A 23,607-nucleotide genomic window follows, 5' to 3' on the forward strand; every position below is an offset into this window, starting at 1 on the left:
AAATGAAAGAAGGCTTATGCACCACCCCTTAATTTACGCATTTGTTGTCATAAATCATTGCGCCGGATCTTATCGGGGAAGCCCCCCCACTCCATGGAAATGAAGTCATGAAGTCCCCGTGCCGTACTCGGGTGGGATTCATGTGTTAAGATAGATGGGACCCTTCGTGTCCCGTTTAAGCCCGTGTAAATTCTGCAAGTGAAGAATCCTGATTTCTTAAGTGGATGAACTCCACCCGTCCCCGTCCCCCTCAAAAGAAAACATTGTTCTTACTAGTAATTTCCTGATGAAACGAAAAATTACATTCATGAAATTCTGGTTCGATGTGAAAATATGTAGTGCTGTATCGAGTATCAGCAGCAACAAAGATCTCCTCTTTGAACACTTACCGGAGATCCAGGTTTTTTTAAGGGTTCCGTGGCGTTTGATCACGCAGAACACCAGTTAGAAACCCATGGTATATACAGGGTATGCAAAAAAGTCCGTAGAAACTTTAAAAATGAATAAAAACTGGAAAAATGGTAACCGAAGTGAAAAACGGTTTGCAGGGTTAGCATCGCTAGGTCACGGGAATTTTTCTGACAGAAAAAAAAACAGCCGATAGGTGGTGCTGGTACGAGCGACTTCGGTGGAAATATCCAATTGAGACGGTTATAAGAACTTGCGCTCCTGATCGACAATCAGATCATAATTGTAAACCGTATATGTGAACCTGCTGCTCTCTGCCGTTGCTGGATTCGTGACTCGCCTGCAATGTGTTATCCCCTGTGGTGGTAGTCATGTGGAACGCATACTGCTGTAATAAACGATCTGGAGGCATTCTGTTCATTATTTGTGTATCTTTTTTTTCAATTGTGTACGTCAGCGCACCTATCGGCTGTTTTTTGAGTTTTTTTCCCTTGTCCCATGACCTAGCGATGCTAACCCTGCAAACCGTTTTCTATTTCGGTTATTTCCGGTTTTTATGAATTTTAAAGTTTCTACGGACTTTTTGCCGGATGTATTTACCGGAGTGGATATGTATTACTGCAGCTGCGACCTACGATATCTCTGTCTCAACCAGCTGAAGATCATCAAGGGTCGCAGGCCTCAAGACAAGAGGAAACTCCTTCAGTTCAGAATTTAAGCAGCAGTTTTGATTAGTGGTTTGACTAAATCGATGGGATTGCTAGCAGATTCGATGATGACGTGAAGGTAATGGGGGTAATCGGGAATCAAAGCGATAGGGAGTTGCTGCAGACCAACTTAAACAGGATTGCAGCATGGGCAAATGAGTGGAGCATGACGTTTAGCGTTGGCAAATGCATGGTCGCTCATTTTGGTTCAAACAATCCACGGTTCTCTTACGAGTCGAATGGTGCCACTATCCCGGATGAAACTAGGGTCACCAAGTCATTCTTCCGCTTTTCCGAGGATTAGTTCATTCTGGACTGGAGTATGCTGTAAGGTTTTGGAGACCATACCTACAGAGGGACATAGACTTGGTTGAAGGGGTGCAGAGAACCCCTTCAACCAGAAGAGGTGTGCTTGGTTGAAGAGCTACGTGTGTCCTTATTGGCACACGGGGCTTGAGTTACGCAAACACCAAACATGGCTCCCGCTCTGTCTCTTGTGGGATATAAGCAGGTCACCAGCGAAGAATTCGGTTTTCGAACAACAAAAAATGATTTGGTTTAGGGATATGCGAAACGGCCTAAATCCCGAAGGTAACGCATTTCATAAGTCTGGAATTATAACTTTTTTTCTCTCGACATTGAACATTGAAGGACCGGACACAACCCGCTTTCCATCTCAAGGAGATATCGAAGCGTTCCCGAAAGATGGGTGCATCCGGAATTTTATTAAATATGTATATGTATATATATCTATATAAATTTGTATAACAGAATAGCAAGTTCAATTACAGGAGTATAAATCAACGGAATAATTATGATAAATCGTGATCTAAGAATCGAAATCTAAATTGATATTATAGCGTCCTTGGCACGTCCGGACTCGATAATCAAATTCCGTTGGTGGCGGTCCGTCCGCGTTCGTTGGATGTCACAAGTACTGTAGCCCGTACAACGACGAATCGACGTCATGTTTGCGTCACATGTCCTGGTCCAAGTGTCCAAGTCAGCCAATGTTCGGACATCCAGATGTTTTAACTCAGCATCCTACATCTTAATTCTCCTGGGCAATTAGGAGATTTTCATCATTCTCTCGACAGAATATGGGTGAAGAATAATTTATATATTTCACCAGAATGTTATTCCCGCGGCTGCTATACCGCTCATCCAGCCCATCGATCAGCATGTCATTGCAAACTTCACGAAGTTCTGAAGAAAGGAACTTCTCAAGGATGTTTTGCAATGACATGGAACTAACTGTCAGTAAGTAATGGAAGCATTATTTTATCATGCTATATTGCATAGATCTCATTTACAAAGCTTGGTAGCGAGTGTCTTACAGAGAACCATCAATTTGGCTTGGAGTATATTTTATGTCCAGACTAGGGGGGCTCTGCCCCCTGCCGCCTTTGGCGGCCAACCCCCCCCCCCCCCACACTTCTCTTCACAACATATCTTGTTTATTTCATCCCACTTCATCAGCGTGCTATGGAAAGGGACGTGTGAAAGCACCAGCTTACTGAAGAAGCGAATTTTAATAAAAATAATAAAGCAACAAAAAACAAATGAGATTCATCAAGTACCATCAGAAAACTTCCCCATGGGGGTCCCCAGATTCAATTCGCTGAATTTCAGTGGGGCCCCACACTGGATATATTTTGGGCTACCGATGTGTTGCAAATTTTACAATGTTAAACAACAAAAATCAATGAGATACATCCGGGGGCACTGTATTAGAACCTGTCAACACTTCCAAGGAGCCCTGACCTGGAAGCTTGTCGGACACCCCCCGTGAGAATTTTTCATTTTTATCAATTTGACAACGAATAAAATCCAGGGCCCCACATCCAGTAGCGGGGACACGATACGCACATTTTTAGTGGGGCCCCAGACTGGCTTTATCTCGGGCTTCCGCTGTTGCAAATTCTACAACAAAAAAGAATGAGATTCATCCAGGGCCACCCAAAATGAAACCTGTAAACATGGGGTCCCCGACTTGGAAGCTTGTCGGTCATCCCCCGGTGCGAGTGCCATGAAAAATTTTCATTTGTATTCGTTTTACCAACGAATAAAATCCAGGGCCCCAACCAATTACCCGGGACACCAATTCGCATACTTTTGGTGGGGCCCCAGACTGGATATATCTTTTGCTCCCGCTATCGCAAATTTTTCAACGTTAAAGCAGCAAGAAAACATTAAGATCCATCAAGGGCCCCTGGAAATGAAAACTTTTAACTTATACGTGCAATCCCCCCCGGGTACCCCGACCCTGTGTGTTGGGAGCACTGCTGTTGTATTTATATTATACATATACCTAATTTTCGGCATGACACCCCCCCCCCCCACAAGGGTAGTGCTGACAGTGGCCACAACGATTCTTATCACTTTTTGATTTTTTACACTATAAATTAACCACAGAGGGGCCCCTGAAAAGCTGGTTTGGGGGCTCGCCATCTAAATTCCAGCCTAAGGGCTCTGCTGTAGGATGTAGGAGCCTCTCGGTACATGCACATAACGTGGTCCCGATGGGTCAAATGGGTCCCGATATGTGCTACAGTTAAATGAATATTTGACCCAAAATCGTAACCGACTTCCGTAACACAAAAACGTAACAGATTTCCGCAACCCATTTCCGTAACATGAAATCGTCACTAATTTCGGTTGCTTAGAAACGGGCCCTTTTCGAGTTTGTGATTTTATATTACAGAGTAGATAGTGTTGACAGAGATTTTTGAGGACTTTGACACTGAGTTTATAGATGATTCATATTCGCGAAACCAGACTTTGCCCTGGCATCGTTTTCATTCCGTTTGCATTTTTCATCTCTTTCAAATTATGGTAATTTTGTAGTAGGAGGTGTAGTAGGTAGGGCCTCCAAAAAATGGCTCGGGGATCCATGATGTTCTTAAGTCAGCCACCTCGTTGGGCGATTTGCCTGTTGTGGCGTTGTATTTGTATAAATAACTATATAAAACAGTTTTTCTGCCAAATTTTTTTTGGAGGAAAAAAAACGATTACCTCATCGTAATTGCGGTTTGATGGGTTGCCATAACACACGTGGACATAATTATCACGAAAAAATACGCCAACTTGGCGATGATCCCGAATCATGTCCTTTGTTATTCGACTATGGCCAGGCATCACCGGTGACTTCGCGAACTGGCCGGGGCGGTATTTAACGAAACTGACCAATTCGCACCACCTGAATTAATATTTCCCCCCCTCTATTGATGAGTCATCTATAGGAATGGTTCCCAAGCGTTTTGAAGCGCGACCCCCTTTTTTGACAATAATTTCAATCGCGACCCTCCACATGGAGTGACCATATGTCCCGGTATTTCGGGACATTTCCCGACTTTTTCGCTGTCCCGAAAGCGCTTCTCGGACACCTGTTTGCCTCGGTTGCGATTTGCACGTTTAGTTATAAATGAAATCTAACTATTTTTCAAATATTTACTTGCCAGAACTGTTTGATTATGGAAATTCATTTTAAATGCTGTGAACGGTGTCATCAGCACAGCCGTTAGTTAGGACGGAATTGCTTATCTCGAGCATTGTAACGGCGCAGAGCAGGGATTCTCAACACGTGCTCCGCGGAGCCTTTTTAGGCTCCTTCGAGGTAGACTTCGAGAGGAGTTTTATTATTGGGATGAAAAGCGTGCCAAAAGCCAAGTTATGTGGATAGTTTTTCCATGGAGAAATGGAATAGCTTCGCGAGGGCTACTGTAGTTGCGAACGGATGAGCAGACAACATTACTTTGGTACACGACGCCTGGACGCTAGACACTTGGATGGATGCCGATTGGACGCCACAGTTTCGACGCGAGCAGAAAAAGGGCGGGGCATTTATTTCATTACAAGCATCGGCCATTGTAACCCGTGTTTCCATTGTTTGTTTCAACATGGCTAAAGTAGTATTATTGAAGCGCAATAAATAAATTTTTGCACACGACGGTCAGCTTTATTGGTTCGATAGATATGTTGCTAACGAATAAGAAAGCCTGGCGATTCGGTCTAGAAGGCTTGGGAATGGCAACACGTGACGACGGATAGTGTACACCGATACCGATAATAATTTCTTGCAGTTTGTTTCCGAACATACAGAACATGAGGGCGATGCTACAGGTGTTGAGGTTGTTCGTAAAATAACAACTTTAAAAGCGAAGAGCTGTCAATACTCAAGAACTCCCAAGTCAGATCCGCGCCGCTACTCTACAAAAGTTATCGGTGGCCGCACGTGCTCGCATTCAAAATAGAACTGCAACAAACAAGAATCATGCAACGGCCACGTTCAGTTACAAGTTCAGCCCCCAATGCAGCCAACCGATCGTGCTTCCATCGTGATATCAGGTGGTTACCAACGCCTGAGCGGCGCAGAGGTAAGATGCTCGTCTTCTACTATGAAGATTACCGTCAAGATCCATGCGTTCGAATTTGGACGTAGGAAACAAGTTCTTTACCTACCGAGACTGGAGCGACAATCGATAGATGGCGGCTTCATCTCCCGCTCGACTCCACTGGTTGGAAATTGCCGTATGGCGATGTATGTGTGTGTGCAGTAAAGTTGATGGTTATCAAAACTACGAGCATCTACCAACGAACTTCGAAGAATTGCTGATTCCGATGAAAGCAATCGTATTTTAATATTTGACTGAAAAACGTATTCAGGTTTAGATTGGTCATGTCAAAAATATTTTTGTGGATCTAAGTTTCTCAGTTTGGCGCTGTTTTCTCAAATGATTGACAGAAGTGGTTTCGTAATGACAATTCTTTATGCGCTCCTTCCAAATAAGCATCAAGGCCCGAATGCTTGAAATGATATTAAACGAATGGGGGAATTTTAAGCCCAAGCCAATTTCTTTGACTAGATTGCGAAACTGCTGTTATCAACGCGTTTCGAACGACAAATCGACCGGTCAGCGTTACGAAGAGTTTCTGAGAACGCGAAGAGTTACCACGCGAGCAACACAAAATCACCTCACGGGACAGCTGGTGGCCACCGCTGATCTAAAACACGACATTTCCACTTCATGTTACACTTATTCTGTGAATTCAATTTTAAAAATTATATATTTTTTGAAATCTGATAATTCTTCCGGAATCGCCCTGCATACGCATATATTTATTATTCTGCACGTAGAATGTAATAAAATTACACATGTACGATGATATGTAGAGCCCGGATTATATATATATATGCACTTAAAAAGTGGCAAAATATACTCTAAAAATATGCAAATATGCACTTAAAAATGCTAAAATATGCAGTTAAAAATGCTAAAGTCTCGCCACAGAGAGCAACAGATGGCAGCACTGAAAAATCATACACAACACTAGACACGCACTCAAACTGTTAGGCACACACACTTACACTTCCGGCACAACTCACTAGGTAGTAAATTGCCTATGGCGATAGACCTGAGTTGTGCTCGGTTGGAAAAAAAAAAGTTAAAAATGCTAAAATATGCACTTAAAAATGCTAAAATATGCACTTGAAAAAAATGCCGAAATATATGCTATCTTTACGCGCATCCATATTTTTTATGGGTATCTTTTTCCAGCTGCCTTGTTAGGCAATTTGACTGTTGTGGCCTTTGTGTTTGTATTTAAAAAATTATTCAAAAAATTATTTAAAAAATTAAAAATGCCAAAATATGTGCCTCCACCTGCGAGGAAAAAAAACCGATGCTATGAAAATATTGCGAGCAATATCCATTTGAAAAACTATGAAAAAGTGATTGAGCTTCAATAATATGCAAAAATATGCACTTATTCTGAAAATTCCTTGATTTTATGACATTTATATGCATTAATGCTGAAAAGAGCCAAAATATGCAAATGCATATGCACATATGCATCTGCATATAGTCCGGGCTCTAATGAATATGTATAAAGGGTGCAGTAAGTACATACCACACAGCGCAGAGTTAAGGCATGTTTCAGTTTTCAAATACATTTACTCAAGTTGAGAAACATATGAACAAATTGATTGTTGTTAGGAAGGTTTTTTATTCTCGGAAACCTCTCTCGTCCCTCCCCAGTACATTAACGCGCCCCATGGGGGGAGGGGACCCGACCCACAGATGTGAACCACTGCTCTATAGACATCCTTCTCAAGTTAATTGGTTATAATTATTAATATGGAACTATAATGAGTTCGCGACGGGTACTTTCGGAACTTTGGAAACGGGTACTTTCACTTGGTAAATGTCTGAAATGGAAACGTTTACGAGCGTATTTCGGACGTTTACCAACTCGGCTTGGTAAAACCTAGGCCTTACCAGTAAAATCTAGGTTTTACCAGTTTTCAGGCTTTTACCGTAACATGTACATGTGAAATAACATGGACTGAATGACTGATTCGTCACCGCCGAGCCGAAATCGCTGAAGCTATAAATAGGAAATGTTGTCAGTATTTTAATATTGTTATGTGTAGAGACTCACGGAAAGGGATTTTTTTTTTCAAAATTCAACTAGCCACCTTCAACCTGTTGCTCGTGAGCACCATTGTGCAGTCAGGCTGAATCACCAAGAGTGCTCGGTGCTCATGCCTGATTTCATGCTCTCTCGAGCACTTGAATCAAATCTTCAATTAAATACTCACGAAAGAAAAAAAATATTCAAGAATAGCGATTATGGAGATTTTCAAGCATATACGTATGTTATCATTGCTGTAAGACATACATGCTCAACTTATGGCGCCACATTTTACAATGTGGCCCTCAGAGTGATATGATGTGGCCCGTGAAATCAAACCTTAATTTTGTGAAAATGAACTAAGCGAACTAAGCGGTGAATTTAAAGATCATTCGAGTGACCCGCGGTGCAGTTCTACATCACTTGAGTGGCACGCGGTACATTTCCAGACCTCTTTAGTGACGCCGTGGCATATTTACAGATGACTTAATTCAGTGGTTCTCAGCTTTTTCAATCCCGCGGCCCGGTTTCATTAACTTTTGTGAATTGAAGGCCCCCATCAAACACACAACCAACGCAAAATGAATGAGGTAATATGAAACGGCTAATCACTCGCGGCCCGGTATGAATGATATCAGGGGCAGGTACCGGGCCGCGGCCCAGCGGTTGAGAAACACTGACTTAAGTGACCGACCTATGGCACAGTTCCAGATCACACAATAGGCCCGCGGCATATTTACAAAGACCACTTAAGTGACCCGGAGCACATTCACGGATCACTCACGACTCCCGCCACACATCAACAAATAACTCGAGCTGTCTACGATCACTTTAGTTCCAGATCACTTTAGCGGCCCGCAGAACAATCAAACGAGACGCAGCTCATTCACAGAACAGAACAGACCGAGCACAACCAGGCTCTGTTATGAACACACACACACACTCTCTCCTAAAGGTTGAGCACCCTTGCCGTAAGGAGGTGCTCTCTGATTGACGACAAGCATAGACAGTGTTCGCGACTCGAGAAAGGCTGTAGAACCCTGCCCTAAAGGAGCGGGGGGGGGGGGGGTCCAAAGATTATACGAAGCCGAAATCGCTGAAGCCTAAATGTGAAATTTAGTCAGTATTATATTTTACTTTCAATTCCGATAATTTTGTAATGGTGTTCTTTGTCTTCCCCTAAAACTGCCGCCCCCTAAATTTTCTTGCCCGGGGCAGTTGGCCCCCCCCTGCCCCCTCTAGTTACGGTCCTGCTCAAGGGGCTCATATGTGTGTCATAAAAAATAAAAACAATAAAAATATAACAAAACAAATGGATCGATTGAAAATTTTTCAACCAATTGCCCGGGAAGAAAAACGGTTGTGTACCGTTTACCACACGTCCCGTTCGAACAAACGGGATGTATGTTCGCCGTACTTGCAAACGGGACTTTTTTCCGAATATAGTTATCATTCGATTATTATTATCAGAAACCTCGAGCCCGATCGCATAAAGCAGCGCGGACTGTATTACTAAACCGTTATAATTATTTTTGATTAACTTCTAACGAATTGGGGATCGTCGGAATGCGCCGCGTATAACTAATGTAGAGTTGCTTTTGAGGAATGCTTATACACTGTGTGTTTAAGACGTGTGGTGCCATCTGTGTTCCGAGTACGGAAGCAAACAAATCGGCAGGTTACTATGCCGGTTGTTATTATTCGTGAATTGTTTTAAAACAACTGTAGAGGCCTGACAGGGTTGTGTTGAGATTATCATGGGCCCCTGGGAAAAGTGATTCTTCCGAGGCCCTACTTGGCAAATTTACATGCTTATACACACTCTTGAGCCCCCCGGGTTCGGCCCCCATGTGTTATGACGGCAACGAGGCCTGATTGCTATATGTGGTGATACTTTTTTTTTTTCGATGGGAGATGTGCTCGCATTCACGTCTTGAAGTTGGGAAAACCGCAGGTCTTCAACCGACCACCACTGCTATTAGTGGGGTTCGAACCTTGAACCTCGAGATACATAAACGACCGTATAGCGGCGACCGGACAGGCTGGGAACCTGAACGAAACGGATTTCAATTACTTACTTGGCAGATGACATTGGAGCTCCTTTTTCAAGATATTTTCGCCATTTTTTCCCCCTTTCATGATTAGTTTCCGGAGCTTTTCCTCATTAAAGCTCCCAAAATTTCACGAATCAGATTGGTGCTTTTACTCTCAAGCTGCCAATTGGCAATTGAAGTATGAATAGATAAATATGCCAAATTTTGAGGGGGCCGTCATCCCGGGGGGGGGGGGAAGGGGCAAAGAACATGTACTCAATGTATGCATGTATATATACCATTTGTAGTGTATTTTAAACGGGAGGGGCAACGGCCCCCTCTGACCCCCTCCCCGCAAATGACGGGCCTGGTGATTCGTGAACTTGCGTGAGACTATACTAAGTAATTTCACTCGGACAGATAATGATGAAAGAAGTGGCGTGCGAAATAATCACGACTATATAGTGATGGAGCATTTTGTAAGTGTTTTACCCAAGAGCGTAACGGGGGGGGGGGTCTGGTCCCTTCCCGAAATGTGAGAAAATGACCAAAAAAGGCGAAAAGATGGCAAAATCTATTGTTCTATCACTTTGGTCCCCCCCCCCCCCCGAAAGAAATTTCTGGCTACGCCCCTGGTTTTATCATATAAAAACACCCCTCCCATAACAGGCTTAATTTATGGTAATAACAGTTTTATTTAATGAGTTATTTCAAAACGGCAACTTCAACCTAGTATCAATTGATTCATAGCCGTTTAATAGATTCAAAACCACCGGAAGCCACCTTACACACAGTATATACGTTATACGGATATAAGATATAAATCAATGCGTCTTGTTCGGCTCAAGGAGAAGAAGCAATGGTCAATTACTCACCTTCGCAAGTTACTTCAGCCAGCAATAATAGGACGATATTCAGAGCTGTAATCCACCAGAAGAGCTTCGTATCCGCGACAAAATCCAAACGGTATCCATGAGACTTGTTGGAGGATGGTGATGGAGGAGGCGGTGGCTTGCCGAACGGCCGGCACCAACCGCGAATCTTAGTCCTCCGACTCCTAACACTATATCCTAACATTTTCTTTTGCGTGTATCTAATTACCGAGCACCTCACTCACTTAATCACTGATGACCGGAACCCACACGGCGCACACATCCGTAATCCTATCCCGTATGAACCGCATAGTTATCGAATCCGACATTGAATCTCCGAGAGATAACTGCACATCAACAACTCTGGCACAACATCTAGTGTCTAGAGGGGTCCAACCCGTTTGGCCGACAGTAGTATTCTGAGGAGCTAGGTTATATGTTCTTTTTTTTTTTTCCAACTCGACACTAGCGCCTCATTCTGTCGAATCCTGTAGCATATATATCCATCTTTTTCCTGCTGGGTGACGTAATTGGTCCAGTCCAACAACATGGGTTTTTGGTTGGAAAAGGTAGGGAAGGTTCCATTGCTCTGTTTTCTTATGGGATGGGACTTGCCTCTATACTATTGGTCGTTTGTGGAGATGGAAAGGAATGTAGGAAAATGGAGCAGAGAGAGGTTCCGCTGTTTTTCATGTGGTGGATCGAATGATTCATTTGCTAAACACGCACGCACACTGGAGATCATTTGCTGGACATCGATGCCTTCCCGTTAGTTGCAGCCATTGTTCTACTCTAAGATATGAGTAAATTGACACTCTTGTGTCTGAAATTTGCTGTTACGGGGACCATCCACGAAAACTCCCATAATCGAGCATTTAGAAAGGATTTCCGAACATATATTCTAATATAACTTTTAATAATGTCTATGACCGATGAATTTTCAATATCGTTTCGATATGGTTCGGTTAAAAATGCCGGACGTGTTATTTCGTCGCGATTGCTTTTGTTTAATAATGTTTTGGTAACTTGAAAACGCCCAACGCGTCACTGGACGTATTTTTTTTTTTGGCTCAGGTGTGAAGAGGATGCATCGCACAATTTTTAAATCAAACGTTCTGTATCACATGATTGCTTCATATTGCAGTGTATTAGGGTTTAACATACATTTCTCGTCTTAAAGTGTTTCTTGACGAACGCTGCAGTGCATTTCTTTTTTTACATAAAAGCTCCACATAAAACTCCTGTTCAGAAAATCATCTCGTCGCGCAATGTTTCTTTAAAGAACGCTTCTCGCTCCACAATCAATGTTTTCTAAATAAGACTTCTCATCGCAAAATGTTTCAGAAGAAACACTTCTCATTGCGTGATGGTTTCTAAATAACGCTTCTTATTATACAATGTTTCCTAAATAATGCTTCTTATTGTACAATGTTTCCTAAATAATGCTTCTTATTGTACAATGTTTCCTAAATAACGTTTCTCACTCCACAATGTTTCCTAAATAACGTTTCTCACTCCACAATGTTTCCTAAATAACGTTTCTCACTCCACACTGTTTCCTAAATAAGACTTCTCATCGCAAAATATTTTAGAAGAAACTTTCTCATTGCGTGATGGTTTCTAGTTTCTAAATAACGTTTCTTATTGTACAATGTTTCCTAAACAATGTTTCTTATTGTACAATGTTTCCTAAACAATGTTTCTTATTGTACAATGTTTCCTAAACAACGTTTCTTATTGTACAATGTTTCCTAAATAACGCTGCTTATTGTACAATGTTTCCTAAATAACGCTGTACAATGTTTCCTAAATAACGCTTCTTATTGTACAATGTTTCCTAAATAACGCTGTACAATGTTTCCTAAACTACGTTTCTTATTGTACAATGTTTCCTAAATAACGTTTCTTATTGTACAATGTTTCCTAAACAACGTTTCTTATTGTACAATGTTTCCTAAATAACGTTTCTTATTGTACAATGTTTCCTAAACAACGTTTCTTATTGTACAATGTTTCCTAAATAACGCTGCTTATTGTACAATGTTTCCTAAATAACGCTGTACAATGTTTCCTAAATAACGCTTCTTATTGTACAATGTTTCCTAAATAACGCTGTACAATGTTTCCTAAACTACGTTTCTTATTGTACAATGTTTCCTAAACAACGTTTCTTATTGTACAATGTTTCCTAAACAACGTTTCTTATTGTACAATGTTTCCTAAACAACGTTTCTTATTGTACAATGTTTCCTAAATAACGCTTGTTATTGTACAATGTTTTCTAAATAACGTTTCTCACTCCACAATGTTTTCTATATAAGACTTCTCATCGCAAAATGTTTCAGAAGAAATACTTCTCATTGCGCAATGTTTCCTAAATATTACTTCTCTTCGCAAAATGTTTCTTGCTTTTCATCACAATATTTCTTCAAAAATATGCGTTATATGTATAATAATCGCTACACCTTCTTCACTCCAGAGGTACAAGTACCTCATTTTTAACGGTTTTAAATGTTTATTAATATTTTTTTATCCAAGTTAAGTTACCCATATGTGTGCCTAACTCGCGATTATGGTCATAGTAAAGATATCGGCACAAATTTTTTGATTATTAATTTTGTTTTCTTTTTAAAGGGTATACTTAGACATACCATTAAACACCAATAAATCAATAAAAGTTTTTTCTTTGATAGTCATTGTATTGGCTCTGGTGTGGAGAGGACGGCATCACGCACTTTTCAAATCAAACGTTCTCTATCACATAATGCTTTTGATAAAAAGAAATGATTTTGATTTGGACGAATGCTTCGTGGCGAACGGTGTTGATTGACAATGATCATTTGTAATTGAATGTTTCTTAGAGAGCTTATCCCACCAATGAAATAAGTTCGTTGAGAGATATCTCAATGTTATAGAAGAAACACTTCTCATTGCGTGATGGTTTCTAAACAACGTTTCTTATTGTACAATGTTTCCTAAATAACGTTTCTTATTGTACAATGTTTCCTAAATAACGTTTCTCACTCCACAATGTTTTCTAAATATGAGATATCTCAACGAACGACAGATTTGATTAGCGAATGCTCCACATCACACTCTGTTTCTCAACGAACGGCAGATTTGATTAGCGAATGCTCCACATCACACTCTGTTTCTCAACGAACGGCAGATTTGATTAGCGAATGCTCCACATCACACTCTGTTTCTCAACGAACGACAGATTTGATTAGCGAATGCTCCACATCACACTCTGTTTCTCAACGAACGTCCCACATCTCTCTGATCTACATCATAGTTTCCCAACCTTTTTTGCCCCATCGTCCCCTTCTTCAGAAATTTTTCCTTCATCGCCATCTAACCCGTAGAATCCTATGCTATACTCGTAGCTTCTACCACCCCCCCTGGAGCATTCCATCGCCCACGTTGGGAATCACTGATCTACACCCTTCTTTGTTCGCAAACGAGCGCTCCACATCCCAGTCTGCTTTTCAACGGATATTCTACGTCACACTAAGTTTCCTAACGAACGTTTCACATCGTACTCTGTTCCTTGAAGAATCCTCAAAATTGCACTTTGTTCTCAAATCAATGTTTCATTGTCACACCCTGTACTCCAACGAACGCTCCATATCACATTCTTATTTATAACAAATGTTCCAGATCACACACTCTGTTCTTTGTTTCCCCTACAAACGCTCTACAACACACATAAGGTTACTTTACGTATGACAGTGTTTTTTTTTCGTTTATTTTACTAGACCTTCCCATCGCACTATTTTTTTGACAAAATTCCAGATCATAATAAACACTGCTCATAGTGAATGAACTCTAACGGATAATTAATGAACGATTTACATCACGCACTCTGCTCCACAGTGATCGCTCCATCATATCACTTTCTGTACCCCCCCCCCCCCCCGCGAAAGAATGCTCCACATCACACATTGTTTCTCAGAGGAACACACAGAGGCGTCGAGTGTTTAGGCCTGTGGGTCCTCGACTTGATCTTTATATAGGAGATTTTGATTTTTGAATTGATTATAGTGATGCTCAGACCGGTGTTACAGAGTATTGTAGGTGCTCGTGTACCTTCCCCCTCTGCTTCGACGCTACAGCTCAGTCCCTCACAACAAAACACTCCACACCTCACTGTCATTAAACGAAGTCACCGCATCTCACTATCATCGAACGAACGCTCCACATCTCACACACTTAGTTTCCCAAAGAACTCTGGAGATAGCACAGACAATGTATCTTAATGAACGACTGTGTATCTGAACAAAAACTCTTCACCGCACACGCACAATGTTTTTCACGAACACTCACGATCATAATGAAGACTGCGAGTGAACGAACTCCTCACATTGATGATGAACACTGCACGTCACACACCCTTACTTAACAAAGATATACATACGTCACATTCAATGTTATACGGAACTTTTGCTCTTTCAGTATTTCGTTTACCAAGGTTTTTTCTCATCACTCACATAGTGTTTTTTTTTTAACGAACACTGTTGTGGTGGAGCTGACTATCTTGCGTGAATGTGATTGAGCCGAAGACGTTCTTTCACTCTTGTAAAGTGTTAATGTGTCTGTGCAGACAGAATTGACATCTAGACGAGAGAATTAGTGAAGTAATTAAGATGCTGTAACGGAAAAAATATCTGTCTGTTATGTTATAGGCACACAATATCGTGGTTGATACTGTATATTTACAAAATTGTGAAATTCGTACAAATTGCCATCTATCGAGCAAATGCATAAAATATTTGCCGGAAAACACGCATGTTAGGAACGAAAAAAACACGAGAATATCTTTTTATACATTCATCATTTGGCTTGTCTTTACATGGAATAGCAGGTGAAGCTGCCGGTAGATATTACGACCAACAACAGAATTCGGCGTTAGATCTCCTCTGATTCAGCATGTTCACCATGTTTTCCCTTCAAAAAGCCCGCAATCAAATGTCATTAACGTGTCCCATAAATTCCATTATATCCACGGTTCCATGGAGCTGTTTCCTGAGACCTCGCCTCACGTGATTCTGATATCATAATACACCCATCAAGTATAGATACGTCTTCCAATCATATTTATTGCTCAGTGTCACGTGAATCTTTTGTGAAGGCACCGAAGAAGGTCTCTGTCCCGTCCCGCCGTTCTTTGGAATTTCCTAGAAAACCTATTGTGTTAGTGAGAAGATGGACGTCATATAGTTCAGAACCGTGACCGCACCTGCCTCATGTTCTTTAATGCGATTACAGAGATCGTACCTTGCCGTTTCGTCGATGATGCATTGCAGTCCGTAGAAAGGTATGATACCGGCAATCAGTCACACTAGAGATACGCAGAAGGATGCACTGAAACACCGTGACTTTTAGCCACACTATGTGGCTAAAAGTCACTGGACACACATTTGCTCGAAGCTCAATGTGCGCTTGTCACAAAGAACGTGTGAACTGTCATGATTGCAGGCGGGCCCAGGGCCACATTTGGTCCGCGGGCAAAGGGTCTTTAAGCGATTTATCATTATATGGCTTAGATGGTGGGTCGCAATGAATTTCTTAATGATAAATTTTGAGTCCATAACCTTCAAATAACATTGGAATTAACAGAAATCGATTAAAATAACATACAAAGGTATTTTCTTCCGAAATTTCTATTAAAGAAATATTTGAATAATTTTTTTATCGTCGGGTGGGGGAGGGCGCGACGAGCCCCCCCCCACCTTATGTACCCCGTGTGCGTCACTGATCCCACCAATATGCGTTAGGATTCAGAGGGGCAGAGATCTCATGACTAATTTTTGCTGACAAGGGGGGGGGGGTCAGAGTCTTGCTTACTTTTGCTGACCGGGCGGGGGCGGGTCAAAAATAGCTAAAAAATTTGCTGACGTAATACTTGAACGGTCCCTAACGTGTTTTGTTACTTCAAACGGAGGTTTCACCATGATTTCTTGAGCTCTTATAATTCGTGTTCTCGCGTTTTCACTTGGCAATACACTGACAAGGTTTGAAGCTTGAAAAATTTGAGCAGAGATTGCATGCGCGGAATGGAAAAACCATAAATAGCTACCAAATCCTGCCAAGACGGCATTCAGATGGCGATCGCATTGTGCATTGAATGAATTTCATTTTGTCGACAACATCAACGACTCCCGTTTATAAGTAAAGTAATGAAATTTCATAACTTCTCTGCCTGAAATTTCCTTTGTCCGCGATCTCAATTTTGTGTGCATTCCGTTCCAGACGTAGATTTTCTTTGCTCATACCAACTGTAGGTATTTGTTTTTTTTGCTCAGTCGAAAGCATGAAATAATGACTCTCCCCACCCACATCATCCAGAAGGACCCCTAGGCTGGGACATCATTTTTTGGGGGTCTCCCTCTGTAGTGAATTTATAGTGTGAAGAAACAAAAAAAAAAACGGTAAGAATCGTCTCGACTCCCGAACAAGTGCCCTGTATATGAAAAATGAAGACTTCTATTGTTGTGCGTCAATTGCACCAGCGAATGCAATGCAGTAAAAACGCACAAAGACCCATAGAAACCAAGGAAACAGTTATTTTCCGGATATTATGCTGAGGTGAACTCGGAAAGAAAAGCCATCATGTCGCCGCCGGGACTCGATCCCAGGCCCTCTTGCATACCTGGCAAGCATGCTACCATCCACACCACTGGAGACATGACCCTGCCTTCCTTATTTCCCGCACTGTAGCGTGAGGCGCTGAAGTAGAGGCACATTAGTAGCCTCAACTCCAGGAAATGGCCCCCGGATTAAGAGAGGCTACTGCCTCTACTTCAGCGCCTCACGCGACAGTGCGTGAAATAAGGAAGGCAGGGTCGTGTCTCCAGTGGTGTGGATGGTAGCATGCTTGCCCGGTATGCAAGAGGGCCTGGGTTCGAGTCCCGGCGGAGACGTGATGACTTCTCTTTCCGAGTTCACCGCAGCATAATATCCGGAAAATAACTGTTTCCTTGATATCTCGAGCTGAGAAAAAGCCATCTGTCTCTATCCATAGAAACGTTAAATGAATGGAATAACGTACAACGTATTCAAAAGTGTACCTTTGAATGACACAAAGTAGGTATTGGAGAAAAGCAAACACCATGATAGAAACACCTCTTCCTTTACTACATATTAATGTCCGCATAAGACAAAATGTCCGTTTCAGCATGTTATGCAACCAATCATATTAAACTGAAGAGCCAAAAAAAAACTGGTACAGGCATGCTTATGCAAATAAAGAGATATGGAACCAATCAGAGTACGGCGCTGCGGTCGGCAACGCCTATATAACACAACAAGTGTCTGGCGTAATTGTTAGATCGGTTACTGCTGTTACAATGGCAGGTTATCGAGATTTAAGTGAGTTTGAACGTGGTGTTATAGTCGGCGCACGAGGGATGGGACATGCTGCAAGAACGGGACTGACGAGAATCATTAAACGTGACAGACGTGCAACCCTTCCGCTAATTGCTGCAGATTTCAATGCTGGGCCATCAACAAGTGTCAGCGTGCGAACCATTCAACGAAACGATCTGGGCTTTCGGAGCCGAAGGCCCACTCTTGTACCCTTGATGACTGCACGACACAAAGCTTTACGCCTCGCTTGGGCCTGACAACACCGACATTGGACTGTTGAAGACTGGAAACACGTTGCCTGGTCTGACGAGTCTCGGTTCCAATTGCTTCGAGCTGATGGACGTGTACGGGTATGGAGACCACCTCATGAATCCATGGACCCTACATGTCAACAGGGGACTGTTCAAGCTGATGGAGGCTCTGTGATAGTATGGGGCGTGTGCAGTTGGCGTGAGAATGGGACCCCTGATACGTCTAGATACGACTCTGACAGGTGCGTAAGCATCCTGTCTGATCACCTGCACCCATTCATGTCCATTGTGCATTCCGACGGACTTGGACAATTTCAGCAGGACAATGCGACACCCCACACGTCCAGAATTTCTACAAAGTGGCTCCAGGAACACTCTTCTGACTTTAGACACTTCCGCTGGCCACCAAAATCCCCAGACATGAACATTATTGAACATATCTGGGATGCCTTGCAACGTGCTGTTCAGAAGAGATCTGCATCCCCCTCTTACTCCTACGGATTTATGGACAGCCCTGCAGGATTCATGGAGTCAATTACCTCCAGCACTACTTCAGACATTAGTCGAGTCCATGCCACGTCGTGTTGCGGCACTTCTGTGTGCTCGCGGGGGCCCTACACGATATTAGGCAGGTGGACCAGTTTTCTTGGCTCTTCAGTGTAGTTAAATATCTCTATAGCGACCAAAATCAACGCTATCGTCTTTCGACAGTAGATAGAACTAAATTTTACCATTAAACTAAGAAACCTAGAACATTTGTATTTTTTAGGAATTTAAGAGCCTTAGGGGCCGTTCAAGTATTACGTAAAGAGACGTACACGGATATGGCGGGGCTCGTACACCCCCCCCCCCCGAATTTTTTTTATTTTTTAATGCAAAAATTTACTTTTTTAATTGAAATTTAAAGGTAATCAATTTCTGTTAATTTCAATGACATTTTGAACGCTATGAACTCAAAATTTATCTTTAATAAATTCATTGCGACCCACGCTCTAAGCCAGCGGTTCTCAACCGGTGCTTCGCGGAGCCCTTAGGGTCCTTGTACACTCTACAGGGGCTCCGCGGCCGCTTGAGGGGAAAATAAACAAAAACAGTAAAATTAAAAAAAATAATTTAAATATTTTTAAATAGTGAAAATATATATAAATCAGTAACTTTGATGAATAATGAAGAAATGGGTCTACGGGGCTCTGCCATAGAATTTTTTTACGAAAAAGGGCTCCTGCGAGTCAAAAAGGGTTGAGAACCGCTGCTCTAAGCTATATAATGAGAAATTACATAAATGCCCTTGGCCCGGGGGGGGGGGGTTTATCTGAGGCCACCTGCCCTCTTCAAACCTAATTTTGTAAAAATGGAACAAAGCGGCACATTTACAGATCGCTTAAGTGCCCCGCGGTGCAATTCCAGAACATTTAAGCGGCCCGCGGCATACTTTCAGATCACTTAAATGACCCATAACACTTAAGCGACACATTTAAAGATCCCTTGAGTTACATGTGACGTAGTTTTAGAGCATTTAAGTGGCCCCCATTGTGGCTCTACATCCCTCAAGTGACCCGCGTCACATTCTAAGATTATTTACGTGATGCGCAATAATGAGATTCATCCTTGCCCCTGGGGGCTTGATGGGCCCCCCGTTCTTTCCATTTGTGAGGGCCATAGGTCAAAGCTGGGTCATAAAATCAATTTCATATTTTACTTTGCATATCCATGAATTCCTGGGAGGAGAGAAGGGGGGGGGGGTTAAGTCTTCTTACAAAATTTATTGGGCACCCAGTGGGGTATTTGAGGGAGGGCGCTCAGAGAGTTGAATGAATGAACGCCAGGGTCTCTGCCACCGGACTTATCCCGTTGCCGAGATCTCTTCCAGCCCAGCTTCATAGCATAGTCTGGAACAAAGGGAGTGTGTACACCTAACAGTCTGAGTGTGTAGCTAGTGTTGTGTATGATATTTCAATGCTGCCATCTATACTTCAAATTGTGAGTGAAGTGTAATGATTGAATGATTTATCGTTGCAGGACTGTTGCTCTCTGTGGCGAGACTTTTTAACGGGGAGATCGGCTCGCATTCGCGCCTTGAAGTTGGGAACCACAGAAAACCAACTTCAGCCGACCACCACTGTGGGGTTCGAACCCGGATCCTCGCATCGCGAATCCGTCACTATAACCACTCGACCACCACAGCGGATCGCTCAGAGAGCTGTAACCCAGGGCGGCAAGTTCAGATGGACGGCATATTTCGGGCATGCGTGGTCAAGAAAATTTGTAGAATGGGGGAAGGGCCACAAAATTTGTATCCTAATCCGCTTCTGCCGAGACTGTAAGGGACTACGTCGGTGAGTGACCCGGAAAGTTTGCAAGCGTGTGAATGATTAAACGAGTGACCCACAGAGCTAGGGACCACGTCAGAGAGTGACCAAAAGACTTACCTAAAGAGTGCGAAAGCATATGAATGACCAAAAAGTGACGTAGAGCATGATGAGAAAAGTGGCCTATAAAGCAAGGAGCCATATTTGTGAGCGATTAAGGGAGTGACCTAGAGGTGAGCAAGAATGTGAATGACCAAAGTAGTGTGCAATCATGTGAATGACAAACATTCACACAATTTCCAAGGGAGTGTGCGAGTACGGGAGTGACCAAAACAGTGTGCACGTATATGTGAGTGACGAAAAGAGTGACTTAGAGAGTATTTAAACATGAGAGTGACATAAAGCAAGAAGCCAGCCACGTCTGTGAGTGACCAAAAGAGTGAGCAAACACATGAATGAGTTAGAGAATGAGTGGGGACGGGAGTGACCTACAAAGCAAGAAACTATGTTAATGAGCGAAAAAAACAGGGTGCAAGCATGTTAATGACTAAAAGAGTGACATAGAGAGCGTGCGGGCATAGGAATGACCAAAACAGCAAGATACACAGGTTTACCTCCAGGAGTGGGGGGGGGGGGCAAGTGGGCTATAACACAGGGTGGTGGATTTGGCAAAACCATAAATGCGTCTCTTTAAGAGCACTCTGAGTCCTCGAGTACCGGTGTCTATGCCCAACAGGGTGTAGGCGAGATGAACTTCTACCGATATACGTGTGAATGACTGTTTGTAGGTCTGTTATATATGGCATGTTGGAAACTGTGCGTGTATGTGTTGTGAACCTAACGTGAAGTCTGTTTCTGAGGAATTCTTGTTATGTGCTCGTTATGCGTGTCGTGTGAAACGTTTCTTTCCCTCATTTATATATATGTTGTATTTCCCTACTTTTCTTTGAATTTCAATATCTCAGCGTGTATTGCACTTAGAAACGAGGAATTTCTTTTGTTGTTTTCGGGAACAACTCTCGAATCGCATTTTTGAGGACAGGTGTCCGTATATAAATTTAGTTTTTATGTTTCAAATACAATGGCCATTATAATACATAATGGCCATTTAACATTTTAAAAAGTCGCTCAATCTCACTACTAATTTTATATTAGTATTTAATTAGCATGATACTATAATATTAATTATTACGTATATACATCTAATTAGACGTATACAAACAAAATTCATTACTTAAATATATTGATATGTCACATTGCAAACAGCATATTCATAAAAACCCAAAAAAAACTCGGGCGGGGTTGGGTTTTCGGCAACCCTACTCTGCAGGTATTTTTTGGTCTCCAAAACCTTGCCGCATATTCCATTCCAGGACGAAGTAAGCCTCGGAAAAGCAGTAGAATGACTTCCAGAGAATCAAAACAGACCTTTTTAAGAATGAAACCGAGCATTCGATTTAATTTTTCGACCATTGCTGAACAATGTTCAGAAACCCTTAGGCGCTCGACAATGAGAATTCCTGAATCGGTGACTCTAGTTGCATTCTGGATGGTAATACGATTCAGCTCGTGAATGAACCGTTGTTATCAAACCAGAATATGTTATCAGAACGAAACGGCCATATACCGTGTAGAACAGCACAGTGATACCAGTGCACAGTGCTTCCATCGAGGACTGGTGTTCTTTACGGCAAATGCCGATCAATACCTCAAAAACGGTTCACATCAAAGTTACCCGTAATTACTTCCTCTTGAATAGTCGTACTCCGTCAATTAATTTAACGTTGTCCCAAGTTTCACAAATCAAATACTTCGGTGTCAGAATTTCAGCCGACCTACGCTGGAACAAACATGTGTTGACTACATTTACCAGAAGTGTCTTAACAAACATGTTGACTAAATTTACCAGAAGTGACTTAACAAACATGTTGACTACATTTACCAGAAGTGTCTTAACAAACATGTTGACTACATTTACCAGAAGTGTCTCAACAAACATGTTGACTACATTTACCAGAAGTGTCTCAACAAACATGTTGACTACATTTACCAAAAGTGTCTCAACAAACGTGTTGACTACATTTACCAGAAGTGTCTCAACAAACGTGTTGACTACATTTGCCAGAAGTGTCTCAACAAACGTGTTGACTACATTTACCAAAAGTGTCTTAACAAACATGTCGACTACATTTACCAGAAGTGACTTAACAAACATGTCGACTACATTTACCAGAAGTGTCTTAACAAACGTGTCGACTACATTTACCAGAAGTGACTTAACAAACGTGTTGACTACATTTACCAGAAGTGTCTTAACAAACATGTCGACTACATTTACCAAAAGTGTCTCAACAAACATGTCGACTACATTTACCAAAAGTGTCTCAACAAACATGTCGACTACATTTACCAAAAGTGTCTCAACAAACATGTTGACTACATTTACCAAAAGTGTCTCAACAAACGTGTTGACTACATTTGCCAGAAGTGTCTCAACAAACGTGTTGACTACATTTACCAGAAGTGTCTCAACAAACGTGTTGACTACATTTACCAAAAGTGTCTTAACAAACATGTCGACTACATTTACCAGAAGTGACTTAACAAACGTGTCGACTACATTTACCAGAAGTGACTTAACAAACGTGTCGACTACATTTACCAGAAGTGTCTTAACAAACATGTTGACTACATTTACCAGAAGTGTCTTAACAAACATGTTGACTACATTTACCAGAAGCGTCGTAACAAACGTGTTGACTAAATTTACCAGAAGCGACTTAACAAACATGTTGACTACATTTACCAGAGAAGTGTTTTAACAAAGTTTTCTTCCTCCGCCGCAACCTTAAACACTCCACTCGGGACATCAGACAACTCGGTTCCCAAACTTTTATCTCCCGCGTTCTCTCTTACGCCGCTGAAATCTGGGACTACTACACCTCCAGTAATATAGGTAAACTCGATTCAGTCCAAAGTATAAATCCACCCGATTTGCTTAAGACTGCTGGTCATCTTTCGTTTCCGTGTCCGAACTCAAAAACGAACTTCATCTCCTCCCTCTCTTTACTCATCGTCTCATTTCTCGGTTAACATTGTTATACAATATTTTCCATGCTCAATTTAACAGATACTTCTGGTATCTTAGCCAAACCATCCTACATCTCTCGAAGACTCGACCATTCCCTTAAAATAAAACCTATTTTTGCTTCCCCTTTCTGCTTTGAATACAGCTTCTTTCCTCA

General features: G+C 42.0%; 1 protein-coding gene across 1 annotated transcript in view; it reads right to left on the reverse strand.

Annotated features, from left to right (window-relative positions):
• Positions 1 to 10,728, reverse strand: part of LOC149065192 (cell adhesion molecule Dscam1-like) — a 90,844-nt gene extending 80,116 nt beyond the window's left edge. Inside the window, exon 1 of the mRNA XM_089254494.1 lies at positions 10,438 to 10,728. Within this exon, the coding sequence (XP_089110620.1) occupies positions 10,438 to 10,639 (202 nt within the window). The 5' untranslated portion in view covers positions 10,640 to 10,728. The remainder of the gene's footprint in view (positions 1 to 10,437) is intronic.
• Positions 10,729 to 23,607: the final 12,879 nt, after the last annotated feature.

Source organism: Pholcus phalangioides, unplaced genomic scaffold, assembly GCF_987345545.1.
Source record: "Pholcus phalangioides strain wild (caught in Gottingen) unplaced genomic scaffold, Ppha-v1.0 ptg000041l_1, whole genome shotgun sequence".
Classification (NCBI taxonomy): domain Eukaryota; kingdom Metazoa; phylum Arthropoda; class Arachnida; order Araneae; family Pholcidae; genus Pholcus; species Pholcus phalangioides.